This window comes from Aquila chrysaetos, chromosome 13 (genome assembly GCF_900496995.4).
Source record: "Aquila chrysaetos chrysaetos chromosome 13, bAquChr1.4, whole genome shotgun sequence".
Taxonomy (NCBI): Eukaryota; Metazoa; Chordata; class Aves; order Accipitriformes; family Accipitridae; genus Aquila; species Aquila chrysaetos.
Window position 1 is genome coordinate 32,419,513 of NC_044016.1, and position 26,110 is coordinate 32,445,622.

The following is a 26,110-nucleotide window of genomic DNA, read 5'->3' on the forward strand; positions in this document are numbered from 1 at the left end:
GGCAGTACCTTGGGTTACTGGAACAGAAAGACATTTGAGAAGAACCGTTTTTATTTGAGCACTTGGCAACATCCTTGGGCATCAAGGTGGAAATATTTTTCCAAGGAAAATGATTGTGGACAGCGCTAACATTTGGCAAAGGGAATCGAGGCCATAGGTATTAACAGAATCTGTTTTCTGCGATTAGAGTCCAGTTGATGGTGTTCCCAACAGCAAAGAGCAAGGTTTGAGCTGTCAGATTGGGCATATTTATTTTCCCTTCACTCCCCCTTCCCCAGCCACAACGTAACACTAAGTAATGCGGTGCTGGGTGCATGTTCTGCATTTTAATGAACAAGCGAAAGCTGTAGTAAGCTAACTCTCTCCAGTCTTAAATTTTTGTTGTATGTAGAACACTTTAAGGGGATGTAGGTAGCAATTTCTGAACTTCTTTGATTACTTTTCTTTTTCCCCACTTACACTCTGAGAACATTTTAGTCTTTAAGAAACCCCTTTAAAATAGCACAAGCAGGAAACAACTGTATATAGTTAAGAGTTGCTGCAACTTCATAACTGTGCAATGTCACGCAGTGACATAACCTGGGAAGGCATGCATTTTATGGTAAAAATTAGGCTTGTACAAGTCCAGGAGAACACAGAGGGGAGGTTTTGTGTGATCCTTGTTGTGTGTGGCTCAGGGAAGGTGCCCACGGCCGCGGCTGTTACTGGGGATGGAGGGATGCGGGGATGGAGGGATGCTTTGGGAACCGGCTCCCAGGGACAGCTGGAAGCAAGAGCGAGGGACTGGGTCCCCCTGGTGTCCTCACCGGGACAAGGCTGCTCCGTAAGAGCAGAAAAAGGCGTTTTTAGTGTCCTAGAGAGGACAAAGACAAGTTGCTCTATTTTAGGTGGAGGATGTCGTGCTGCACAAACAAAAGTTAAAATAACTCGTAGCAATCAAAGGATGTGTATTTTGGTTGGGAGGCTGTTTTTGTTGTTGATTACAATGGCGTAAGCTCTCGTCGAGGTACTCACGAGGCAGCTTTATCTACAACTAAAAACATCCACAGGCGCAGGGATGAAGGAGTAGGGGAAGCGGTTGGTTACACCTCCAGTGCTTACAGTAGGTTTGCAAATTTGCTCTAGTTTCCTCAGGCGAGAGTGCACAGAGAACAACAGCTCTGCTTCCGACCTCCCCGGCACGTTCCCTTGCTATTTCTGCTCCCGCAGGCGTTGGGGCCTCTCCTGCCCCTTGCTAACCCAGCACTTCTGCATCCTTCCAGGCTGCCTTAGCTCCCCAGGTGTCGTCCCACGAGCTGCCGGCTTTTGTGCTACACCCCTTGTGCGGGTGTCGGATTAGATTAGAAAATACTTGGCTGGGGAAAATGTTTGCGTTTAATTTTTTTACTCTGAAATGAGGGCTGGCAGCAGCCTGGTGCCTGCCTTTCCAAGGTGGTCAGGTGCTACCTAAGCCCTTGGCTGAGAGTTGCAAAAAATGCCTAGAGAGTGGCTACCAAGTCATGGCCAGCAGCGTAGCCTCTGGCCGCTGCTCTTACCTGCCCTGAGCTGGTGCTGCTCCACAAAAGCTCGGTGTTGCAAGCTGCTGACCGTCTCGGGGAAGCAAACTAATCATGAATTGCTGAGGGTGCTTCTCTTTTGGCAGAGGTGGGGGGATTATACATGACGCAGCTGAACCCTGGCAGTTCATGCGCCGTACCCTTCAGCTGGCACTGAATTCAGTGTATCTAACCATGCTAGCATCACCCAGGAGCAGTTTCACACCAAGCTTGGGAAGGCTTTCTATTGAAGAAGGAAAGGGAGAGACACAAGGAGACTGGAAACTGGTGCAGGATTCACAAACAGGACATGTACTTGTCAATCTCCTGAAAATAGTGTCACTTTGACACAAATCCACAGCCACATGTGAAAATACGCTCGGGGCTGGCATCAACCCATCATATAACAACTCAAAGCTGAGTGAGGATGCTCACCCAACAGCGGAGACCTGCAGTCCCTCTCCTCTTCCTGAAGAAGTTAAAAGGCAGCGTTTCCCTCAGTACCTGCTGCAGGGCGGGCATGGACTGACGCCGACCCTATGCCGTGGCTCAGCGCCTGTGCTGCTAAGGGTGCAAAGCCGCAGAAGAGTCTTGGGGGAAGGTAACACTTCTGGAGTCTGTAAAGCGACTAAGAGAAAGGCTGCATTGAGGCAATTTTTCTGTTTTCCTCCAAACTGAGGTCTCCTCATTCCTTCAGGGGATGCTTGTGTCTGTAAAGCCTTGCAAACAGCTCCAAAGTCATGGCATCACTTACCACTTGGGACGTCTGTCTGCTTTGACAAAACTGCATTTCAAGGCTCAAGTACATTAGCAGTAAGACCTCTTAGGTGGTGTCCTCTTTACCAAATGCCTGGGAAATGTTGCCAGCTAGCTTGAATAGTCTTTTTAAGGTTTTGCAGTGCCTGAAATACATCCCATCTCCTGTCATCTGATGCTTTTCCTGCCTTCTAAATCTCTTACAGGTACATTCAGAGTTAATTACATCTGAGCTTTAATTCACGCCAACTGCAGGGCTGATAATCCTCCCCCCCAACTCCCAGTGTGGCTTGGCGAGGAAGCAGCAATTAAAATCTGCCTTTCCAGGGCAGGCTGTGAGCCGTGGCGATCCAGCTTGGCAGGGCAGAGCTTTCTCATACCCGTCTTTGTGTCCTGACGAATGCCTGGCTCCTGCCTGAAGTCATCCAGTCTCTGATGCATGGTGGGCGGACTTCTCCCTCGTGGACATGATCTGGGTGGTGGCGGTGACAAGAGCTGCCCATGGCAAACCTTGCAGGGAGAGGAAGAAATGGTGCAGCTGGAAATAAACTGATGGTTGGAGATGATGTGAGCACTCCTGTGCCAGCCCAAAGGCAAGCAGGTGGATGCTAACTGCCTTCAGCTGTAATTTCACTCTGTCCTGAAGTGCTCGTGGGGTTGTTAGGCAGAAACCCAGGACTGTGGAGGTGGGAAGGGGCTCCTGGAGATGGTCTGGTCCAGCTCCCCTGCCCTTGAGCTGGCTGCCCAGGACCACGTCCCGTTGGGGTTTGAGTATCTTCAAGGATCAAGACTCCACAACATCTCCAGGCAACCTGTTCCCGTGTTTGACCACCCTCACTGTAATAAAGCTGTTTCTTGTGTTTAAATCACATTTCCTATATAGGCACTGCTAAATGCAAACCAAAGGAATAACCCAAATAATTCTTAGCAGCATGTCCTGCAGAAGACAGCAGATTTAAGACTGAAGTCCCTTACTCCCAGCTTTCCATACCCCACCTGGTACACGTGCCATCCTCTCTGAAGCCCCTGGGGTGTTTTATCCTGAGGACGACTCTTCCCTTCGGACGTGTTTCCATTCGCCATCTTCCAGACCAGCCCAGACTTCGTACCGTAGCCTTCCACCGCCGCCTTATCTGGAGCAGCCCGTGCCAAGTTTTGTGGTCCTGTCACACACCAGGGAGTTTGTCTTGCTGTTGGCTGAAAACCAGCTGTGCACTGTAAATACCACGGCCCCTAAGACTCTTGGGAGTAATGCCTGTAAAAGAGCAAGTGTGTGCTGGGTTACACCTGGAACAGGCCAAAACCATTGGACTTGGTAGGCTGCGCTCAAAATGAAGGGGCGTTAAAAAAATAAACCGCTCCGGTTGAATTATTTCTGGCTTCTGAGAAGTGCTGCCCTCGAGTTGACCAAAATGGCCAGTGCTTCCTCAAGCCACGTGTGGGTGCTGCGGGCAGGCTGCGTCCCACAGGGCACCGGCTGCAAGCAAGTGCACCCTCCAAGCAAGCGTTTTGTACAGCTTTTTTGCTTTGTGCCTCTCCCAAAACACAACCCACACCCTCCTGGCGAATCACACATGGGTGGCAGCACACCCACCGAGCGGATCCTTCTGGGAAGAATGCGGATAATTGCTGGGATGCTTCTGGGAAGGGACCAGGGTGGTCAGTGGGAAGGCAAAGGCAGGGGAGCGAAGCAGTGGAGAAAGAGCAGAGAGGCCCCATGGCTGTTCCTCCCATTAGTAAGTAAGTTGCTGAATGAAGCTACCAGAAGAATTAAAAACCCCAGCCGAACCATATTCCTATAGGTAAGATACTGTACCAGGACTTCACTGAGCTCGAGTCCACATCTCACCCCAGACTTTCTATCTGACTAGTGACAGATGTCTGAAGAGAAGGTACTTGCAGTGAACACAGAAATTATGGTCCAGAGGTTGATGTCATTTAAAGAAAAATAAAGTATTATTTACTGCTTCTAAATTAAGCAATGGGGGAGCCAAATATTTGTTGGGTTTTGCTCCTTCAAACATTCTTTCTTATGCAGTTTATGAAATGACAGGTCTAAGGCTTACTTATTAGGACAAAAAAGCAGATGAAACGATGTGAATGAAAGGGGGATGGATGGGACAGAGACAGGGTGAACTATTCAGGCCAAGCTCCTGCACCTTCTTAGAAACTTAATCTAGTCTTAAAGCAGCCTGGCCTGGCAGAAGCTAAAACGGAACAGAGGGATTAAGGCCATGGCCATCTCCCTTTTTTAGCTTTCACACCTACAGTACACTACACTACCCTTTCCTCAGCCTGTCACACCCCTCCAGCTCCCCGGCTTAGCTGAAGCGTGGGAGTTAAGTTTTGTGGTTTATAAACCCCTCTGAGTTCCTACAACTCTGTCCTGCCTCTCTTGCAGAGCTGGGTTGATACCAAATGGTGCTGAAAATTAGATTTTTCGCTGCAGTGAATGCAAGTGGTGCAGTATATGCAGACCACAAAAGGATGCCTTTTGGGTTATTCACTGAGCCCTGAACTAGAAAAAGGAGCTACTGTCTCATCTTCCAAGTCCCTCTTGCAGCAAAGCTGAAAGAAACAGTCACAGAAAACCCAGTTAGTTGTAAATTTACTTCTTGACTCCCAGCTAGTTGCAGACCTCCCCCCACACCCACCCATTCCTCCTCCTTTAACTTCTTCATGGTCCAGTCAGGGTTTCTGCTAATCCATCTTCAGCCCGGAGCACAGGTGTAGGTGAAATACAAGCCTGCTAATTCTGCACTTTCTGTTCTTTCCCTGTAAAGGCTGGAGTAGAAGAAATAAGTATTCCTTAAGTGCAAGGAGTGCCGCCTAATGGCCTGTTGAAGAATCCCAAAGCTCCACACAGCCTAGTGTCTTGCACTTTTTTCCATATTACAGCCATCTCTGAAAACACGCACAGCGTTACTTTCACACGCACACTGAAATGTGAGTCTCTTTCACGGCCTGTCTACCCACAAACTATGCTTTAAGGGTAATAAAGGTAGAGTCTTTACGTTCATAAGCAAACAGTTGTTTCTTTAAGCTCAAGACTTCAAAACAGCTGTAATAATCCACATGCAAGTAAGAACTTGGGTAGCGTAGTTTGGAGTGTAAAATTCATGAATGCTGCTGGAGAGCAGCTGTTTCACGGCCGGCATTGCTGTGTCAGGCAGCAACAATCATACGCTCCTAGTGTAGGTCAGATGTAACCTCAGGAGGTCACCCAGTCCAACCTTTTAGTGGCCTTGCAATTTAAGGTGGCAAAATGCGACAGCTGATGCATGGACACCGTGTTCAAGGACGAGCAGATCCAGCAGTGATGAAGCAAACAGCTGTGGTAGCAGTTTCTTAACATTCCTCAGCCAGAGCAGTCCGCATCATCCCTCATCACCATGAATTCCTCCAACCACTTGAGAAGAGACGTCCACCTCGCTTTTTCTCAGAAACTCACCGTTTGTTCTTTCCTGCTGTCACCCTTCAGTACAGTGTAACTTGCTTTACTTCAAGGATGTGCAGTGAAGCTGCATGTATGGAAAATACAACAGAACCGAGGGGCTCCAGAACACAGGAGAAAGAAGAAAATCCTTACAAGCCATTTACTCTATTGCACATCCTGCTGCTGCAGCAAGAGAAGCTTGGAGTTTGAATAGCTACTTTGTATTTCAGGAATTATTCACTAGTTGTCCAGTTACAACTAAGCCCTCTCTAGCCTTTGATTTTGTAAAATACTATTACCCAGTATCCTTTATTACTAACACTGGAGCAGGGGCAGGTAGCACAGCCTGTTCTAAATGAACAACATGTAGTTGTTCTCTTGAAAAACGTTCCTAGAAAGGAGGGTCAGGTAACCAATTCCTACACAGTTTGAGCAGCAGCACCTGCCCTGCCTGAGAAGTGTACTTCCACCTAGACGTAAATAGCCTGCTCATCAGCTTATGCACAGGCATTAGGATTGAACTTGCTGTAAGAATACACTTCCCATGCAACCTAGATATCCCAAGTGAAAACAAGTAGCAGTTGGACTACTGGAGATGGTAAAGTATAGAGGAATGCAAATTATCACCTTTAAAACATGTTATAAAGCAGACTATTTCTATTGCATCTCTTCTTGCAAGATACTAATTCATTTTTATTAGTCCAGAGAAAAATTCTACCTCCTCCTCCTCCTTCAGACCTCATCAAGTATTAGGAAAACTTCCTAGGTAACATTTCCATAAAGTAAAAAATACTTGAGCATATTTGGTCTTCAAGATTTCTTTCCTGATAAGCAGTTTCAAGGCAATGTAAGAGCAGCCTCTTATTATAATAATGAAATAGCTAAATAACCCTCACTTAGGTAGTTTAACCTCAGGAAATGTTATCTGAATCGTTCTGAGCAATTCCAGTAGATCACCACAGAACGCGATTGCTTTTGCCTTTAGTTTGCAGAAACATTTGTTGACAAATAGCACGCACGCGTTTGACCTCTCATACCTGATTTGTCTCAGAAATCAAGTACATTAACTCATTTCTCAGATTTCCAGTCAGGCAACTTATTTTGCAGTTCAGTGAAGCATGTTCGTTCAAGATTCATTACTAGTTTGTGTTGTTATAGACAGTATCTAAACTCACTCAGGACAAACTCAACTGATGCAGAAGATGCAATTTCTCACCTTTGACCCAAATTTACCAGAATATTTGAAAAACATACTGGTAGTCATTGTTGTCATTGTAGGAAGGACACTGTATTCAAAAACAAAATCTTACAGAAACAGCATTCACAGTAACATATCCAAAAAACCAAGGCCATGACTCATTAATAATAGCCTGCGATAGCTAGCAACTGCAAAGCCTATCCACCCAGCTCTTTGTCACCTTTGTCTCTGTCTAAGAGAGATCTTGGCATCATAATACTGCATTGTAAAAGCATGCATGGGCAGAGGTGATGTTTTTCCACAGCTGGTCCAAAATTGCTCAATTGTTTTGAAAACAGATCTATTTCAGGACATTTGTATATTTGAGACAGGACTTGCCTAAAGCTTAAGTTCCCCCCTGCCCCAACAGGCTATACTACTCACTGAATTCTACAGGTCAATTCCCACATTTGTTTTCTACTTGTTGTTCAGATGAACACCATTGATGTAAAAGACGACACTAGAAAAAAAAAATCCATTTAACAATACCCACAATCCTCCCTTCTTTACTCTTCTCAGTTGCAGTGGGAAAAGACAAACCAGGAAACTGATGAGAACAATAGTAAGGGAAATCTCTCAAAAACTGCTTCATGGTGTGAGAGACCATTCATGATATGAATCTAGTCCTCATCTTAAAAACGTATGATAGTACAAATACTTCTGAGTAGTATTGTCCTTGTAAAAGTCAAGTTTCACTGCGAACACTGACAGATACTGCAGTTTTAAGAAGGAAGTATGGAACATTAACATGTCAAATCAAGTTTTAGAATCAGTATTTGTAAAAGTTTCCACAGAGATGCAACAAAAGTGAAACTGTACTAAAAATATGATGGAGAAGGCAGAGGTTGATGCAGTCTATATTCACCAATACCTGTTTTTACAAGGAAATTTAAGAAAGAAAAATGTTAATACAGAAAGGATCTATTAAACCAAGACTGTTATTAGATATACAGGTAACGACACTGGTGAGTAAAGCAAGATGGCCACAACTGCCATGTGAAACCCAGGCTTAATGAAAATTTAAAATGCAGTACCAATTTATTCAGAATATGCAAAAACCAATCCAGTTCACATTAAACATCTGTAGCATCAGTATTTAAAAAAAATACACCAATTTTTAAAAGGAGTTAAGGTATCATTTGCCAAATTCCATTGCACATCAGTTTATTTCCGAATTTCAAAAGGGAGCAGCAAGTAATTGATTATATAAAGGCAAACATATATGCATCCAAGGCTAATACAGCCATTTGAAGTTGTAGCAACACTATGTGTAACAGCATAATTATTTTTTCTTTTTTTAAACAAAAATATTTATCATCAGTTTTACAAGTAAGGAATCAAGCTGTTAACTGTTTAACCAGTTAAATACTTTCAGTGCAGCAAGAGAACTATTAACATTTCAGAAAATTTATATTAAAAAGACCACATCTGCTCAGCATTCATAACTTTTCACAGCACAGTGGTTTTAGTACTCAACCAACTGTTGGCTTGTTGGATACTAACCACCAAGCTGGCTGGCTTCCAGAAGAAGCAAAACAACAACTGTCAGCTAATCTCAATTTAATGCCATTTTGACCTGTAAAGCACTGGAAGTTTAACTGAAAAATCATGAAGGCTTTTATGACATGGCCAAGAACAGTCTTTACCAGTATTGCTATCAATATTCCTCACAACTTTTATTTACTAATGTCAGGATATGGGGGTCAGTTGCTCATGCACATAACACCTATATCCTAAAAAACTAGTGAACTTTCAACACAGAGTTTGTGCAAACCATCATAAAAAGTGGGTGGAGAATCTAGCTGGGATCCTGGACCAAAAGACAGACATAAGACTGAGATTCATTAGCTTCCATTTGACCACTCCAACTTTTAACAGCATAGCTGATTTTTAAATCCTTTTGGAAAACAAGCTCCTCAAAGCCTTTTTTTTTTTTTTTTTTTTTTTTTTTTTTTTAAATTCAGCCCTTATGTGTAGGGCCTTCTCATCTACCAAGTATCTTGTGCTTGTTTCCTAGCACCTTCATCACCCTTCTGGATTTTCTCTTTTCCTGCTACAATGCACCCATTAAACCTAAATGGATGCTTTGCTATGTTTTTTATGCCTATGCCTCTCCCATCTTTGACAAAAGCCTGTATTTGAGATTCTCACTCTCATCTATCTTTTCAAAGAGGTCACAGGTGAGAAGGACCACCTCAGAGTGTAATTGTGGCTTATGCAAAATATTTAGTGTTCTAAAAATACATGCCACTTAATTACATTGCAGTAAACACAAGAATTTTTATCTATTAGGTGGTTAACTTTAAGAATGGCCAAAAACACATTAAAAAAACCAACCAACCAACACAAAGGGATCTTAAGAACAAAGATTAATTAGCAGGACTAAAAATGTTTTTATTTTTAAAACTGCCTTGAAGTTCGGCAAGTATCCACCTTCTCTTGTATTACCCAGATTCTGCAGCAAGAACAGTGGCACAAACATCCACCTACTAAAACTGGAGTATTCAATTCTTTGGAACAGAAGTAGCAGCTAGCTTCGTAGTCAGTGCTGATGTCCAACTCCACAAGACTTGTTGTTCAGCATGCTGACAGTAGTTTAAATTCCAGTTCAGAACAGGCACAAGGGAAGTAACCACAGCTAAGCAAACCCTGAGCAAAGTAGTTTTCAAGCAACGTTTTCAGCCCTGGTCCATCTTTTTGAGACAGCTTTCTGAAAGGTTTTATGCAAGACAAGAATCAAGGTGTTCGTTTATTTTAGATTCCAAAACCTCAGTCTGGCAAACAGGACAACTGACTTTTTCATCCTGCCTTACAGCAGTGCTGGAACTTGCAGAGGACACTGTAGATTCAGCTTTGGTTTTCATAGGTGTATTTATACTCAAAGCGGTACTCTCTTTTTTAATGAAATAGTTTTCAAAGGCAGTTTTGTCTTCCATTTTTGGCCATCGCTGCAGTGTATTAGTAGATTCTGAACTTTTTTTCTCAGATGCAACCTGAGCTGCTGTTGTCTGCTCAAAACAAATTTGTTTCAGTGGCCTGTTGTGAAGTGGTATAACCCTCTTGCCATTTGCAGAACCTTGGTTTGATTTTTCTTCCATAACACGAGCAATTTTAACAGGCGATCCACTGACATTCTTGTAAGCTTTTGTATCAGCAACAGAGAGTTTAGGAAACTCACGCTTTGAAGCCAAGTTGATTTTCTCACTGGCATCATCAGTATAAAGTGGAAAGAAGATGCCACTACGGGGTGATTTTTCAAATTTTATCTCATTTTTAGGGATTGGTATTGTCCTTACTGCTGAACGATGCTGTGAACCAGGTGTTTCACTGTTTCTAACACTGCTGCTGGAATTTGTGTTTTTTTCTGAGAGTCCACTCTCTCCTCCTCCAAGTTGATATCCCTTTCCACTAAAAGGCATCAGATTTTGCGTATCACGCATTTGTGCCTTGCCTGCAAAATAAGAAGAGCAGAAAATAAGAAAAGTTAGTAACTTTTTCCATATATAAATCATGGGCTTAGTATTTGACATGCTTCACCTGAAAAATCTGCTGCTTGAAAATAGTGTAGCAAACTAAATCTTTTGCAAACAATTAAGTTGAGAAGGAGCCTAGAAATGCACAAATAAAATGCGCCCTGTTTTTTGCTACATAACAGCAATATCTAAACAAACCTCATGTAGTGGTTGATCTGCATTTGTTCAAGGAACTGTTTGGACAAAAACAGTTTGGAAAAGAAAAAAAATTATTTTAAATACCTTTATTAGTTGCCTCAGAATTTGGAAGTTTTGCTGGCTGAGTTTTCTCCTTGGACTTCTTAGAGAAGTTCTCTGGCTCCTTCACTTTTGTGAATGTACCTCCACACGTCTCTTGATGCTCAACCCACCAAAAGTCTCGTGCAGAAGGTGCTCTATTCATCGAACGTTTCACATATCCGAAGTAAGGTTTTCTATTTTGACAGGGGCCATTGCATCGCCACCAGTGCTGGCGGTACAAATCCACCTCATCATGAAAAGTATGGTAGATCTAGGTTTAAAAAAAAAAAAAAAAAAAAGCAAAAAAAAAAGCAGTCATTCTATAGCACTACAGTATTTTAAATTTAATTTAATTTTAATTTAACTTAAATGCCTCTATGCAAACGCACGTAGCATGGGGAATAAACAAGAGGAGTTAAGAGACATGCACACACTTGCAGGGCTATGATCTTATTGGCATCACGGAGACGTGGTGGGATGGCTCCTGTGACTGGGGTGTTGGAATGGAAGGATACAGGCTCTTTAGGAAGGACAGACTAGGGAGACAAGGAGGGGGTGTTGCCCAAAGCTGGAGTGGATGGAGCTCTGCTTGGGGATGGATGAGGAACCGACCAAGAGCTTATGGGTCAGGACTAAAGGGAGGGCAGGGACAGGTGACATTATAGTGGGGGTCTGCTACAGGCCATCCGACCAGGATGACCGAGCGGATGAGCCCCTCTATAGACAGACAGGAGCAGCCTCATGTTCACAAGCCCTGATCCTCATGGGGGACTACAACCACCCCGATACCTGTTGGAAGGACAACACAGCAGGGCATAAGCAATCCAGGAGGTTCCTGGAATACGTTGATGACAACTTCCTTCTCCAGGTGACAAAGGAGCCAACGAGGAGAGGTGCTATGCTGGACCTTGTTCTCACCAACAAGGAGGGGCTGGTGGGGAACGTGAAGCTTAAGGGCAGCCTTGGCTGCAGTGACCATGAGATTGTGGAGTTCCAAGATCCTTAGGGCAGTGAGGAGGGTGCACAGCAAGCTCACTACCCTGGACTTCAGGAGAGCAGACTTTGGCCTCTTCAGGGATCTGCTTGGTAGAGTACCAAGGGATACAGCCCTGGAGGGAAGAGGGGTCCAAGAAAGCTGGTTAGTATTCAAGGATCACCTCCTCCAAGCTCAGGAGCGATGAATCCCAACAGAGAGGAAGTCAGGCAAAAACGCCAGGAGGCCCACATGGATGAATGAGGAGTTCATGGACAAACTCAAACACAAAAAGGAAGCCTACAGAGGGTGGAAGCAAGGACAGGTAGCCTGGGAGGAATACAGAGAAACTGTCCGAGAAGCCAGAGGTCAGGTTAGGAAAGCTAAAGCCCTGATACAATTAAATCTGGCCAGGGACATCAAGTGCATAAAGAAAAGCTTCTATAAGCACGTCGGTGATAAAAGGAAGACTAGGGAAAATGTGGGCCCTCTCTGGAAGGAAACAGGAGACCTGGTTACCCAGGATATGGAGAAGGCTGAGGTACTCAATGACTTTTTTGCTTCAGTCTTCACTGACAAGTGCTCCAGCCACACCACCCAAAGTTGCAGAAGGCAAAGGCAGGGACTGGGAGAAGGAAGAACTGCCCACTGTAGCAGAAGATCAGGCTCGAGACCATCTAAGGAACCTGAAGGTGCACAAGTCCATGGGACCTGATGAGATGCATCCATGGGTCCTGATGCAACTGGTGGATGAACTGGCTAAGCCAGTGTCCATCATATTTGAGAAGTTGTGGTAGTCTGGGGAAGTTCCCACTGGCTGGAAAAGGGGAAACATAACCCCCATTTTTAAAAAGGGAAAAAAGAAAGACTTGGGGAACTACAGGCCAGTCTTCTCAACTCTGTACTCGGCAAGATCAAGGAGCAGATCCTCCTGGAAATTATGCTAGGGCACATGAAAAATAAAGAGGTGACTGGTGACAGCCAACATGGCTTCACTAAGGGCAAATCATGCCTGACAAATTTGGTGGCCTTCTACAACAGGGTTACAGCACTGCTGGATAAGGGAAGAGCAACAGACATCATCTACCTGGACTTGTGCAAAACGTGACATTCTTCCACACGACATCTTCATCTCTAAATTGGAGAGACATGGATTTGATGGATGGACCACTTGGCGGATAAGGAATTGGTCACACTCAAAAAGTTGCAGTCAACGGCTCAATATCCAAGTGGAGAGCAGTGATGAGTGGCATTCCTCAGGGGTCGGTATTGGGACCACCGCTGTTTAACATCTTTGTCAACAACACGGGCAGTTGGATTGAGCACACCCTCAGCAAGTGTGCCGAGGACACCAAGCTGTGTGGTGCGGTCAACACGCTGGAGGGAAGAGATGTCATCCAGAGGGACCTTGACAGGCTTGAGGCATGGTGGGCCCGTGCCAACATCATGAAGTGCAACAAGGCCACGTGCAAGGTCCTGCACATGGGTCGGGGCAATCCCAAGCACAAATACAGACTGGGCGATGAGCGGATTGAGAGCAGCCCTGAGGAGAAGGACTTGGGGGTATTAGTGGATGAAAAACTGAGTATGAGCCAGCAATGTGCACTCGCAGGCCGGAAAGCCAACCACATCCTGGGCTGCATCAAAAGAAGCCTGACCAGCAAGTCGAGGGAGCGGATTCTGCCCCTCTGCTTTGCTCTGGTGAGACCCCAGCTGCAGTACTGTGTTCAGCTCTGGGGCCCACAGCATAAGAAAGACATGGATCTGCTCCAGCAGGTCCAGAGGAGGGCCACAAAGATGATCAGGGGGCTGGAGCACCTCCCCTATGAGGACAGGCTGAGAGAGTTGGGCTTGTTCAGCCTGGAGAAGAGAAGGCTCTGGGGAGATCTTATAGCAGCCTTCCAGTACCTCAAGGGGACCTACAGGAAAGATGAGGAGGGACTCTTTTATCAGGGAGTGTAGTGACAGGACAAGGTAATGGTTTTAAACTGAAAGAGAGTAGATTTAGATTAGATATTAGGAAGAAATTCTTTACTGTGAGTGTGGTGGGACACTGGAACAGGTTGCCCAGAGAGGTTGTGGATGCCCTATCCCCGGCAGTCTTCAAGGCCAGGTTGGATGGGGCTTTGAGCAACCTGCTCTAGTGGAAGGTGTCCCTGCCCATGGCAGGGGGGTTGGAACTAGATGATCTTTAAGGTCCCTTCCAACCCAAAACATCCTGTGGTTCTATGATACTACCGTTTCATTCCTTCCATTACTGATGTGATTTTTACATTATCAGTTAAAAGAGCTGAACCTGGGTAAAATTTGATCAACATTTACCTACCATTAAAACAAAGCTTTAAAAAAAAAAGACAGGATGTGTAGGAATAGGTCCTGGCTGTCTTGTTTGAACTGCAATAAAATCACTTTGACAATCTATCTACAATTTCACCCTAAATGATGTACTGTTTAGAACGCATTGTAAACAATATCAGTATTGTATTCTCCCTCCAGCTATTATCTTAATTGATCTTATCAGACACATTATTTTTAAATATCATCAACCCATTAGCCTCTACTGATATAAGTCTTAACTAAAACAGACTGCTCTTCCCCAAGTATTATTCTGAACATGGAGCTATTCTGTCCCTGGTATCATTAAGTTGTTTCAAGTTTAAAACAAGTTTAAAGAAAAATACTTACAGAGGGTATACTGGAAAATTATATGACTAACAGCTCACCACTTCTTCCTCAACCTGTTCCCACCATCATCCCCAACAAAATAACTATGGAACTGGCATACACTTGGAAGCAAGTTTATATTGGTACCAACTGTGGAGCGTCTAACAAGAACAAGTATATTACTTATACCACACCAGGCATACTAAAAAGCCAAATAAGGAAGAAACCTCTATTAAATTAGGTTAAGTGGATTATGCTTACTGTGACATTGGCTCCAGTCAAGCGATTAATACGACGCATGTGTTTGCGGAACTCTGGTCCATGAGATTCACGATCTTTGTCATTATTAGTAACAAAAAGCAGGGCATGGATCATTTCATGCAACAGTGTCTGAAACAATGGAAATCATTAGCTATTTGCTGAAAAACATTACATATAGTTTCAAAATTAAGCTGGAAGTATTTTACTCCTCTACATTTATCTCGGTACTGATCTTATTTTCATGCATTCACACATGTTCAATCTGGGTCATAAAAACATAATACTTATTCTACCTGTCAAATCCAATTACCTCTATTCCCATACCACCAAAACATGCTGGAGAATATTACTACAATATGTGACATTCGAAAAATGAGAAATAATTCTCAAACTTAAGTTAAATCTTTAAAGAGATGATCCCCTCTACAACCCAAAAAGAGACACTTGTAAGAAAGTTGAAACTCTACAGCATTTCTGTTCATTAAGCAAATGTGAATGTTGAGCCAACTCAAAGCAGCAGCCCTGACAGAGGCACAAGAAGCAACACAAAGTTATGTTTACAATCATATCCTATATCCTTATTTTCTGCTGTTGGCCTTTTGTAGATGAAACTACAGCTATTTTCTGATCGTGCTTTCAGTCCATGTTTGGTTTTAATATTAAAGGATAATTTAGGAGTAAAAAAGTTGGGTTTTTTCTCTTTATAAAGTCAGTAACATAAACAAGCGACTTTAGACTCCTACTCAGAGTTGCCCATTTAGAAACATAAAACTGAAAAATTACCACGATATTGCAACACAAACGTAACAATAAAGTCTGTATATAAGAATCCCACTATGAAATGTAAAATGTTTGTATGGAGTCAGGGGAGGCACAATACGTTTTATGTGCAGATTCATGAGCAATCTTCAAATACCTCAACGAGATCCTTCCTTGGTCTTAACTTTAGAAGTGGCTCACTTAGACGAATGGAACACATTCCACCTTTTCCTTCGTATCTACATACTCCAGCACAGCTGAGAGAGACACAGAAAGAAAATATGAAAAGCTACTTGTTTCTGTAGTACATGAAGAAAATTGAGAATTGGAGTTAAAACGCTGTCCCTTTCCAATGCATGCTAGGTAACTCTGAACAAGAAAAAACACTTTTAGTAGTTACTTGAGAAACGCCACATCACTAAGAAAAAAAAAAAAAAGCCCACAAGTTCCTTACAATAAGCTGTGACTGAAATAGCAAAAGTGAAACTGTAATTTATTAGATCACTTGCAATCAATTAATACAAAGCTAGCAATCCTGGGAAAAAAAAAGATTCAAAATCACAATGGACTGTTCCAAGCTAACCTGTTTAGGAGGCAGAGGACTGTTTTCATCAGAACTCCTGATGGAGTGAAATACATAAAACAGAGGCTGGAGATTCACAGCAGCCAAAACCAATTTAACTGCTGCTTGCTGCAATTTCACCCCTCACCCTCCCTCAACTTTTGACTCTTACTGAACCTTCACTTCCATGTGCTAATTCAGCAGAAAACACTTTTTTTTTTTTTTTTAACCGAGTTAGTCCTCTACCAGTTCAGCATCCAAATATTTTCAAGTGTCCAAAGAGTACTGCAACCAGCAGAGCACAAGAGGGGGCAGGACTCCAGCAGCTAGCAACTGCATCAGCTGATCTGCTGCAGAACTGCAGCCTCCACTTCAAAGCTTTTTTTTGTTTTCATCTCAGATTGCCTACGTATTCCCCTTCCTGGTCTACTCTAAGTCTTGTTAATATGCTATTATCAAGTCATATTTGCCCTTCTGCCATGCTGTAAAACTATCATAAAAACTGAGAACAAGAAAAATGACAGCAATACAGGCATGTTAAGTTTTGTCACACACAGTTTAAGACCAAGTTATTTATTCCGCTTTAACATCTCTCCAGTTTTGCCTGCACCAGAGGAAAAGCCACTTATGGCTGCTAAGGACGACAAACGAAGGACCAAACAGACAACGACAGTGACCAACCCATGTCCTGGGGTACAAACTATGTTAGAAAAGCAGGACGTTCGAATATCTGGAAGAGAAGCTGTGGCACTCGCCCACGGTGCCTACAAAGCCCCAGTTAGGAGCAGCACATAGCAACATACAGCTTTTCCTCCCCGAAACCCGCAGCTATACGACGAGAGGAGCTGCTGCCCCTCTGAAGGGCCGCAGCCTCCTCCCACAGCTCTGGCCCAGCACCAGCACGATGCTGGGGCCCTGCAGAGGCACGGCAGCTTCTGAGCCCTAACGCCGGTGAACGCCACCGGGCAGCGCTGCTCGGGAAAGGCCCTACCGGGCCCCCACACCCCCGGCCCCCCCCCACGCAGGGCTGCCCTGCGAGCCGAGCCCGAACACCCCCCCCCCCGTCCCGTCCCCCGCCTCGGATGGCGTACAGGGTCATGCGTGGGCTCCACGACACCTCCACAGCCGCCAGCCGCCCCCAGAAGAGCGTCTGGTTGAACTGCACGAAGAGGCCGTGCACATCGGGGCTGGGGTCCAGCAGCTCCCAGGCCTCGTCCACCACCGACAGCGAGCGGAGCTGTGAGGGGTCCGGCGAGGCCTCGGAGCACGCCGCCGCCTTCTTCTTCTCCTCCTCCTCCTCCTCTGCCTCCTTATCCTCCGCTTCCCACAGCTCCTGCAGCTGCAGGGCCAGCACGAAGTCCTCCTCCTCCATTCCGCGCAGCGCGGCCGCCGCCACGGCCGCAACGCCCCGACGCCAGACGCCGCCGGCGCATGCGCGGCGCTCTAACACCGCCACAAGGGCCGCCACCTCCTTCCTAGGACGCATGCGCCGAGCGCCCTCCAACGGCGCTCCGCCTTCGGCGCACGAAGCTCCTCCCCCGCCCCGCCCCACCCGAGGCCGGCGCTACCCCCGCCTCGCTCCGGGCAGTTGCGTTGCGGCCGTGCGTCCGCGCATGCGCGATCGGTGCGGCGATGCTGGCGCAGGGGGCGTACGTCCCGCTGTGCGCAGGCGCAGCGGCGGTCTCCCCGCTGGCGGCGGCCGTGGCTGTGGCGGCGGCGGCGGCGGCCGGGCGGGAGGCGGCGGCCGGAGGCGCGGCGATGGCGTTGTCGCTGGGCGAAGGTGGCGGGAGCCGGCTCCGGCGGCAGCTGGAGTCGGGGGGCTTCGCGGCGGGGGAGTACGTGAAACAACTGTCGCAGCAGTCGGACGGAGACCGGGACCTGCAGGAGCACCGGCAGCGTATCCAGGCGCTGAGCGAGGAGACGGCCCAGAGCCTGAAGCGCAACGTTTACCAGAACTACCGGCAGTTCATCGAGACGGCGCGGGAGATCAGCTACCTGGAGAGCGAGATGTACCAGCTCAGCCACATCCTCACCGAGCAGAAGGGCATCATGGAGGCCGTCACCCAGGCCCTGCTCCTCCAGGCCGACCGCGACGACCCCGCCCTGGGCGCCCGCCGTGCCGCCGCCGACCCCTTCCTACCGCTGTCGGCCAAGGAGGCGGCGGCCAGCGAAGAGGGCCGGCAGCGCACGCTCACCACCCTCCTGGAGAAGGTGGAGGGTTGCCGCGACCTCCTGCCCGAGAGCCCCGGCAAGTACCTGGTCTACAACGGCGACCTGGTGGAGTACGATGCCGACCACATGGCGCAGATCCAGCGGGTGCACGCCTTCCTCATGAACGACTGCCTGCTCGTGGCCACCGCCCTGCCCAACCGCCGCGGCGCCTACCGCTACGATGCCCTCTACCCCCTCGACGGGCTGGCTGTGGTCAACGTCAAGGACAACCCGCCCATGAAGGACATGTTCAAGCTGCTCATGTTCCCCGAGAGCCGCATCTTCCAGGCCGAGAACGCCAAGATCAAGAAGGAGTGGCTGGAGGTGCTGGAGGAGACCAAACGCAACCGGGCCCTCAGCGAGAAGCGACGCCTGGAGCAGGAGGCCCTGCCCCGGCCTGCCCCGACGCCCCCCGAATCCACCAACCCCTTCGAGGAGGATGACGATGAGGAGGAGGAAGAGGAAGAGCCCTCTGCTGAGGAGGAGGTGGTCGACCTCTCACTTGAGTGGATCCAGGAGCTGCCTGAGGACCTGGACGTCTGCATCGCTCAGCGGGACTTCGAGGGGGCGGTGGACCTCTTGGATAAACTCAACGAGTACCTTGGGGACAAGCCTGTGAGCCAGCCTGTGAAAGAGCTGCGGGCCAAGGTGGATGAGCGGGTCCGGCAGCTTACAGATGTGCTGGTGTTTGAGCTGTCTCCAGACCGCTCGCTGCGGGGAGGGCCGCGGGCCACCCGCCGAGCCGTGTCCCAGCTCATTCGCTTGGGCCAGTCCACCAAGGCGTGTGAGCTCTTCCTGAAGAACCGGGCGGCCGCGGTGCAGACGGCCATCCGACAGCTGCGCATCGAGGGTGCCACGCTGCTCTACATCCACAAGCTCTGCCACGTCTTCTTCACCAGCCTTCTAGAGACAGCGAGAGAGTTTGAGACGGACTTCGCTGGCAACAACGGCTGCTACTCGGCCTTCGTTGTTTGGGCCCGCTCTTCCATGAGGATGTTTGTAGACGCCTTCAGTAAGCAAGTATTTGATAGTAAAGAGAGCTTGTCAACTGCAGCAGAGTGCGTCAAGGTAAGAGGGCCCAAAGAGGGTGGTGCGACATGATAGCCAAAACAAAGGCTGCAAAGCTTGTAAATCCTCTTTTCTAGCCCTAGTTTAGTTGTTGACTCTTGAGTGGGTCTCCAGAGAGGTTTCCTGCATTGAAAGGTTAATATTCATTTGGGGTTGGGTTTTTTTTTTTTTTTTCAGTTTAACAGAGGGAAGCATTAAGATCATAGAACCACAGGATGGTTTGGGTTGGAAGGGACCTTAAAGATCACCTAGTTCCAATCCCCCTGCCATGGACGGGGACACCTTCCACTAGAGCAGGTTGCTCAAAGGCCCATCCAACCTGGCCTTGAACACTGCCAGGGATGGGGCATCCACAGCTTCTCTGGGCAACCTGTTCCAGTGTCTCACAGTGCAAGAATGAAAGATGAAAATATACAGCAAGAAAAACCCTGCCTTTATCAGAAATGCAAAATGTGTTTATTCTTAATTTGCCTTTAACCAGTAGGAGGTCCTAAAATTTACATAAGCTGTATCTGAACAATGAGTATTTGAAGACTTGTTGTTTGTTTTCCAAGCCTGTCCTGGACTACATTTCCATAATTTTTTGCAAGACTAAATTTCCGAGGTTATGGTTTCTTTCAGCTGCTAACAGAGAGAGAAAAAAAAAAAGAAAAAAAAAGCATGTGAGTTATAATGTAATTGTCCAGAGTATTTTTGACAAGCAGGGTTTTTCTTTCAGTTATTAATTTCTCATTAATAAGGAATTTCTTAAAGCAGGAGAAACAAGTGAAGTATGACTAACGCTTCCCCGTTTTCTGAGAGTGATGAGTTTGGTCAATGTGTAAGATGTGAAGGGAACCTGCACACTAGTAACACCCTTCGCTTTTCGTTAATACCCAAGGTAGCTAAAGAGCACTGCAAGCAGCTTAGCGAGATTGGACTGGATCTCACCTTCATCATTCATGCCCTTCTGGTAAAGGATATCAAAGGTGCTTTACAGAGCTACAAGGATATCATCATCGAGGCCACCAAGCACCGCAATTCTGAGGAGATGTGGAGAAGGATGAACCTAATGACTCCAGAGGCGCTGGGGAAACTCAGGGAGGAGATGAGGAGCTGCGGGGTAGGCAATTTTGACCAATACACGGGTGATGACTGCTGGGTGAACCTTAGCTATACTGTAGTAGCTTTCACTAAGCAGACTATGGCCTTCTTGGAGGAAGCATTAAAGCTTTACTTTCCAGAGCTGCATATGGTTCTTTTGGAGAGTCTTGTGGAAATCATCCTGGTGGCTGTCCAGCATGTTGATTACAGTTTACGATGTGAACAGGACCCTGAGAAAAAAGCATTCATTAGGCAGAATGCATCCTTCCTGTATGAAACTGTCCTTCCTGTTGTGGAAAAAAGGTTTGAGGAAGGAGTTGGAAAGCCAGCCAAGCAGCTACAGGATCTGAGAAATGCCTCAAGATTGATGCGTGTAAATCCGGAAAGTACCACTTCGGTGGTGTGAAGTGACCTAACTGTTCTTATGAACAGAGTGTGAAAGCACTTACTGAAAATGTTGTACATTGAATATATGAACTAAATGTTTTTTCTGAGTCCCTGAAAAATGCAGAAGTCTAACTGCTGCATTCCAGAAGCTGAAGACTTAGAATCAAAGCCTGCAAGGATGGAACGCTTTTCTTGGTGGATGGGGGGTAAGGGAGCGAGAAGTAAGGTCGCGGTCACGTGTGCTTGGACAGCATATCTTGTAAGAATGGCTTGTGTAGTGTTTGAGACTTGAGAAATACTGTAACGTACAATTTTTGGCCAAATGTTTGTGAAAGTCTTAAATATACGTACACCGTATGGCAGGAAAAGATCACTTCTCATCACGCCACGGTAGGAATTCTTTTTTTAAGGCAGCGTTCTGGTAGGAGGGGAAGTGCTGAAATGCTCCCAGGGTGTGGTATTCGGTAAGGCATGTCTACCGTCCAGATGTGACTCAGCACTGCAGATAAACAACATGGATTTGCACAGTCTGATTTGTCTGGTAGCAATGCAGACTCTTAAGTTTCTCCAACATTCAAATTCTCTTTATTCATTTCAGAGGCAGATCTAAATTTAAAATGTGTTTTGTATAGTTTTTTGTGTTTGGGTGAAGCAGCTTCTTCTGTTTAATAAGCTGGCCTGTCGGCTTATATTACAGCTCTCTGAAAACAAACCTTCTGCTGTCAGAAACATTTATTCCCTTCAGAGGAGAAGTGAGAATAACTCTTCCCTTCCCCTTTGTGTTCCCCTTCCTTGTTTTCTCGTGGACTTCATTGGGGTCAAGTCTATTTGATGAAGCGTGCACTCTTGCTTGAGGTGCTGTCATAAATGCATTACAGGCCATTACCTACTGGTAGAAACCATAGCGAAGAGGCATAAATGCTCTTGAGATGTGCAGGGCAGGGAGAGGGTCTGAAGGTACTGTTTCATTTGGAAGAAACAGAATGCTAGGTTTGCTGTACAGAAGCAGCACAGGATGAAGAGACTGGGTGTGAGGCTTTTCGTAAATTATGTGATCTTCAAAATTCACACTCTGTCTCTCCTGCAAATATTGGTATCTTTTCCTGTAACACAGCAATAACCAAGAAGAACTATATTTTTTGCAGAAAGCACAAGGACTGTATTTGGTTGGGAATGCTAATGTAGATGGGAGAAGTTTATGCAAATGTCTGTATGTTTGGATTGAATGGTGATGGCTATCTCGTTCAGTATGTGTCTCTGAAAGTAAAATAAGCAGAGTCTTGTGTAAAGGCTGGCTTTAGAACGCTGTCAGCATCACCTTCTAAGCTGTGTAAACTTCTCCCCCTTTAGTGCAGACTTCTTAGTTGTGAGAAAATCATGTTATGGCTAAGTCACCATGTATTAGACTCTGAATAAGTGTTCTTAACTGGAATAATTGAGTATCCTATTTCTCTTGCACTTTAAAATGAAAGCTTTTGCAATTTGTATCATGGTAATGAATGCCTTGTGGCTGCCTGAACAAAGAAAAGATATCGCTAGTAAAACACTGCATAACTGCTTATACTTGAGCTTCTTTGTTTCTCCCTATTTTCACAGTGCTAGTTCAATGCAGTTTTCACTTTAGTGGCTAGTTTCCGTTCTCTTGCTCTTTGGATGCCTTTTGAACTGTCAGATTTTGCAAAGCATCCTACTGTCTCTGCTCACTTGCTTTCCAGTGTTTGGGTCTTTTGCTAGCAAATCATGGAAAAAAACCGTACAAAATGGTTTTAAAGGGTAACTCATTGCTCTTAGCTAAAACTGATTGAAAACCACTGAAATAGCTAGAGTTTTATTTTAAGGGACAGGGAGAGTTAGAGCTTCTGTGAATATGTTACATCCAAGAGAGAGCCACACAGGCGTTATTTCACTAGTGAACTATTTTTGATACCAGAACCTAGTGAAGTATATCAAAGGAATATATTCTGTATCACCTGTTTAAAGTGGGCAAAGGTGATAACCTGGCCTTACTTCATCTGAGAAATACTTTCAAGGGGATTATAAGTGAGAGCTGTCCATGAGAATGGGTGTTTTGGAGGAGAGGGAGAAGGGAGGGCTTTTTTTTCCTCTGAAGACAGGTATATTTTATTGTTTTCTTTACAGCAGAAGAAAGCAGAATAAATACAGATGAGCCTTATGTAATTTTTTTCTTTTTTTTTCTGTGCAAGAGCAGGGTAAACTGTAGGACTGTAGCTCGAGGCTCTGATTATTGTGATGCTTGAGGATTTTGTGTAAGAAGCTGAGTTGTAGTTTCCCAATTCCCAGCTCTGGCAGAAGATTGAATAGGGGGAGAGCCCTGTTCGTGCTTCTGTTGCAAGCTGGTGTAGCTCATCTTCATCCTCGTCAGAGGATGAAATGTAGAATGTAATTCTGCCATGTGCTCTGCTATGCCTCTGTCACCGCTCCCTTCATCAATCTATTTACGGCACGCGGTGCCTACTGGTTTTGGCTCTGCCGTCATCCATGGAGCAGCAGGCTTACGTGGATGGCGGTTTTAATGGATCGGGGAATCTGGCCTTTCGTTTGGGTGATCAAATATCACGTTCATGTGCCCATCACCATTCAAACAGGTGTGGATTTGTATAAACTGCTGCAGGTAGCATTGATATTTTGTAACTGGTGAATCTATTCAAGTCATAATAAAAGACAAACAGTAACTTAAGGAAAATGATGTGCAATTAAATTAAACACGCTTTGTGTGTTAATTCAGTTAACAGAAAAAGTCAACATGTGCTGAGAGTCATGGTTTAATAAATTTCAGATTTGCAGACAGTAATTTGGAATGGCACTTTTCTTTTCCTGAGCTGTACACTTGTGGGGATAGCGTTGTTCAAGTTGGAATTTGCAGTAACTACTGAATAATATGATAGCAGTTTTGTTGATTTGGGGAAGAATTAGTCGTATTTTTTTTTTGTTTTGAGACAATTGCATATAAAATCTGGTTTCCTTTAGCTGCTATGACAAAATTGTGATGTGTAAATTGAAGATTTTTTTTTTTTAAATTCAGATGAATTTCTGTATTAGAATTTAATGCAATAAATTTTCTGAACAGTGAGGATCATGTATTAAAACTTTTGGACATACAACACTAATGGTGTATTTCTGTTTTTATTACATCATCATCAGAAAGAAGATGTTGGTTCAAATTTCAAGTCCACTGATGAATTTCCAGTGAAGTCGAAGAGCTTTAGGTCAGTTGTTTGTGAGGGAGACGTAAGAGGCAGCCAGGCAATGAAAGCCAAGTGATGTCACTTCAGTTACGTTCTTACAAAGTCAGCGTGTGGATTAATAAGGTGAAGTTGGAAGAAAATGTTTGTCAGCATTGTACCCGATTCAGATCGAGGAGAGGCTGTACTCTAGGCTAATAGGACTTTGGGTGAGTAGGTATGTGAGATACTATCAACACCAGGGTAACCAGCGTAATGCTATAGGGTTTGTTACCTTCCAGAGATTATTTTGTCACTGGAGTCCATTCATACTTGAATGCTGAATGTGCAGTACAGTCCATCTCCTCACTAGGTGGAGTTCTGTCCATTGAAACCTCCGTATGCTGTGGGCAGGCACAGGCGTTAAAGCTGTGCTACCCAGCAGCGTGGCTTGGGATGTTTTTGTAGCACGTTGAGGAATGAAGATGCTGCACCAAACAATTTGGATGTTAGGGCCAACTCTTTTTCTGTCCTTGGTAGTGCTTTTCTTCTGCATTTTCTAATTTTTGTACTGTTAATTTCTTAATTCTCCGTGTTTTCCTTTCCTGCTGTGTTTCTGTACCATCGGCAGGCATCCTGCAGAAGATCTCAGCTTTCTACTTTTTCTAAAGGTATGTACCAACATGTGCCTTTTGTTCTGCCCGAGACACTCTGCTAGACTGCAAGACCTTGCAGAATGTGGAAAGTCACTTGTCCCAGCTTCAGCTGTCTCATGTAAGATGTTCAGCTTAATGACTTCTCAAAGCCAAGCTGTGTGACCTCTTGTCATTTTACTTCAATATTGGGCTGAAATTCCACTGAGAGCTCGTGCTCATAATGCAGCTTTGCACTCCAGCTCAATAATGCAGAAGATCCCCACCACCAATCTTTGTAACTTAGACACTCTTTACATTCCCTTTGCTGCACAACTCTTATGTTTTAATTGGATTACCTTTTACTTAAAAATATTAGTAGTTCTGCAAACTCCCTGTGTGTTTTCTCTGAAGAAAACCAAATCCAGAATGGGGCTTATCTGTCGGGGAGCTTTGTAAGCATGGCCTGTAGACACATCTTTTTCCTCAGAGGTTCAAGAGCTGTGTGTATTGGGTTTGTGTGGCAAGGTTTTGGTAGCGGGGGGGGGGGGGGGGTGGTTATAGGGGTGGCTTCTGTGAGAAGCTGCTGGAAGCTTCCCCTGTGTCCGACAGAGCCAATACCAGCCAGCTCTAAGACAGACCTGCCGCTGGCCAAGGCTGAGCCCATCAGTGATAGCGGTAGCGCCTCTGGGATAACACATTTAAGAAGGAAAAAAAGTTGCAGGGCACACAGAAACGGCAGCCGGAGAGAGGAGTGAGAGCGTGTAAGAGAAACAACCCTGCAGACCCCCAGGTCAGTGCAGAAGGAGGGGGAGGAGGTGCTCCAGGCGCCAGAGCAGAGATTCCCCTGCAGCCCGTGGGGAAGACCACGGTGAGGCAGGCTGTCCCCCTGCAGTCCATGGAGGTCCACGGTGGAGCAGATCTCCACCTGCAGCCCGGGGAGGACCCCACGCCGGAGCAGGTGGGTTCCCGAAGGAGGCTGTGACCCCGTGGGAAGCCCGCGCTGGAGCAGGCTCCTGGCAGGACCTGCAGATCTGTGGAGAGAAGAGCCCACGGAGCAGGTTTTCCGGCAGAACTTGTGACCCCGCGGGGGACCCACGCTGGAGCAGTGTGCTCCTGAAGGACTGCACGCTGTGGAAGGGACCCACACTGGAGCAGTTCATGAAGAACTGCAGCCCGTGGGAAGGACCCACGTTGGAGAAGTTCGTGGAGGACTGTGTCCCGTGGGAGGGACCCCACGCTGGAGCATGGGAAGAGTGTGAGGAGTCCTGCCCCTGAAGAGGATGAAGCAGCAGAAATAACGTGTGATGAACTGACCGTAACCCCCATTCCCCGTCCCCCTGTGCTGCTGGGGGGTGCTAGGTAGAGAATCCAGGAGTGAAGCTGTGCCCAGGAAGAAGGGAGGGGTGGAGGGAAGGTGTTCTGAGATTTGGTTTTATTTCTCACTACCCTACTCTGGTTGATTGGTAATAAACTGAGTTAATTTTCCCTAAGTTGAGTCTGTTTTGCCCATGACGGTAATTGGTTGAGTGATCTCTCCCTGTCCTTATCTCGACCCGCAAGCCCTTTGTTATATTTTCTCTCCCCTGTCCAGCTGGGGGGGTGGGGGGGG

General features: G+C 46.0%; 3 protein-coding genes across 4 annotated transcripts in view; 2 read left to right on the forward strand and 1 right to left on the reverse strand.

Moving 5' to 3' along the window:
* Positions 1-4,206, forward strand: part of EGLN1 (egl-9 family hypoxia inducible factor 1) — a 44,251-nt gene extending 40,045 nt beyond the window's left edge. Inside the window, exon 4 of the mRNA XM_041128266.1 lies at positions 2,498-4,206. Within this exon, the coding sequence (XP_040984200.1) occupies positions 2,498-2,513 (16 nt within the window). The 3' untranslated portion in view covers positions 2,514-4,206. The remainder of the gene's footprint in view (positions 1-2,497) is intronic.
* Positions 4,207-7,977: 3,771 nt separating this feature from the next.
* SPRTN (SprT-like N-terminal domain) lies at positions 7,978-17,345 on the reverse strand. 2 transcript variants are annotated; one of them, XM_030034588.2, is made up of 5 exons: positions 17,027-17,337; positions 15,531-15,630; positions 14,615-14,743; positions 10,720-10,987; positions 7,978-10,415 (listed from the first exon to the last, which is right to left on the reverse strand). In XM_030034588.2, exons 1-5 carry the CDS (start codon positions 17,305-17,307, stop codon positions 9,685-9,687), a joined length of 1,509 nt encoding a protein of 502 aa, XP_029890448.1. In that variant the 5' UTR covers positions 17,308-17,337; the 3' UTR covers positions 7,978-9,684. The 2 variants fall into 2 exon arrangements, 1 of the variants encoding a protein (XP_029890448.1); XR_003926244.2 differs by lacking the exons at positions 7,978-10,415; positions 10,720-10,987 and adding exons at positions 12,350-12,506; positions 12,777-13,232 and having other exon boundaries at positions 17,027-17,345.
* Positions 17,346-17,630: 285 nt separating this feature from the next.
* Positions 17,631-23,808, forward strand: EXOC8 (exocyst complex component 8). The gene is made up of 2 exons (XM_030035685.2): positions 17,631-19,214; positions 20,095-23,808. The coding sequence occupies exons 1-2, from the start codon at positions 17,694-17,696 to the stop codon at positions 20,701-20,703; spliced, it is 2,130 nt and encodes a 709-aa protein (XP_029891545.1). The 5' UTR covers positions 17,631-17,693; the 3' UTR covers positions 20,704-23,808.
* Positions 23,809-26,110: the final 2,302 nt, after the last annotated feature.

What these genes read in the sequence shown, in the direction of transcription:
- EXOC8 (XM_030035685.2), top strand. Translation starts at nt 17,694, where the DNA reads ATGGCGTTGTCGCTGGGCGAAGGTGGCGGGAGCCGGCTCCGGCGGCAG. An exon ending in CTGCAGCAGAGTGCGTCAAG is followed by an intron (nt 19,215 to 20,094) that starts GTAAGAGGGCCC and finishes TTAATACCCAAG; the next exon opens with GTAGCTAAAGAGCACTGCAA.
- SPRTN (XM_030034588.2), bottom strand. Translation starts at nt 17,307, where the DNA reads ATGGAGGAGGAGGACTTCGTGCTGGCCCTGCAGCTGCAGGAGCTGTGG. An exon ending in TGGAGCCCACGCATGACCCT is followed by an intron (nt 15,631 to 17,026) that starts GTACGCCATCCG and finishes TGTCTCTCTCAG; the next exon opens with CTGTGCTGGAGTATGTAGAT. An exon ending in TTCTGAGGCAACTAATAAAG is followed by an intron (nt 10,416 to 10,719) that starts GTATTTAAAATA and finishes CTTATTTTGCAG; the next exon opens with GCAAGGCACAAATGCGTGAT.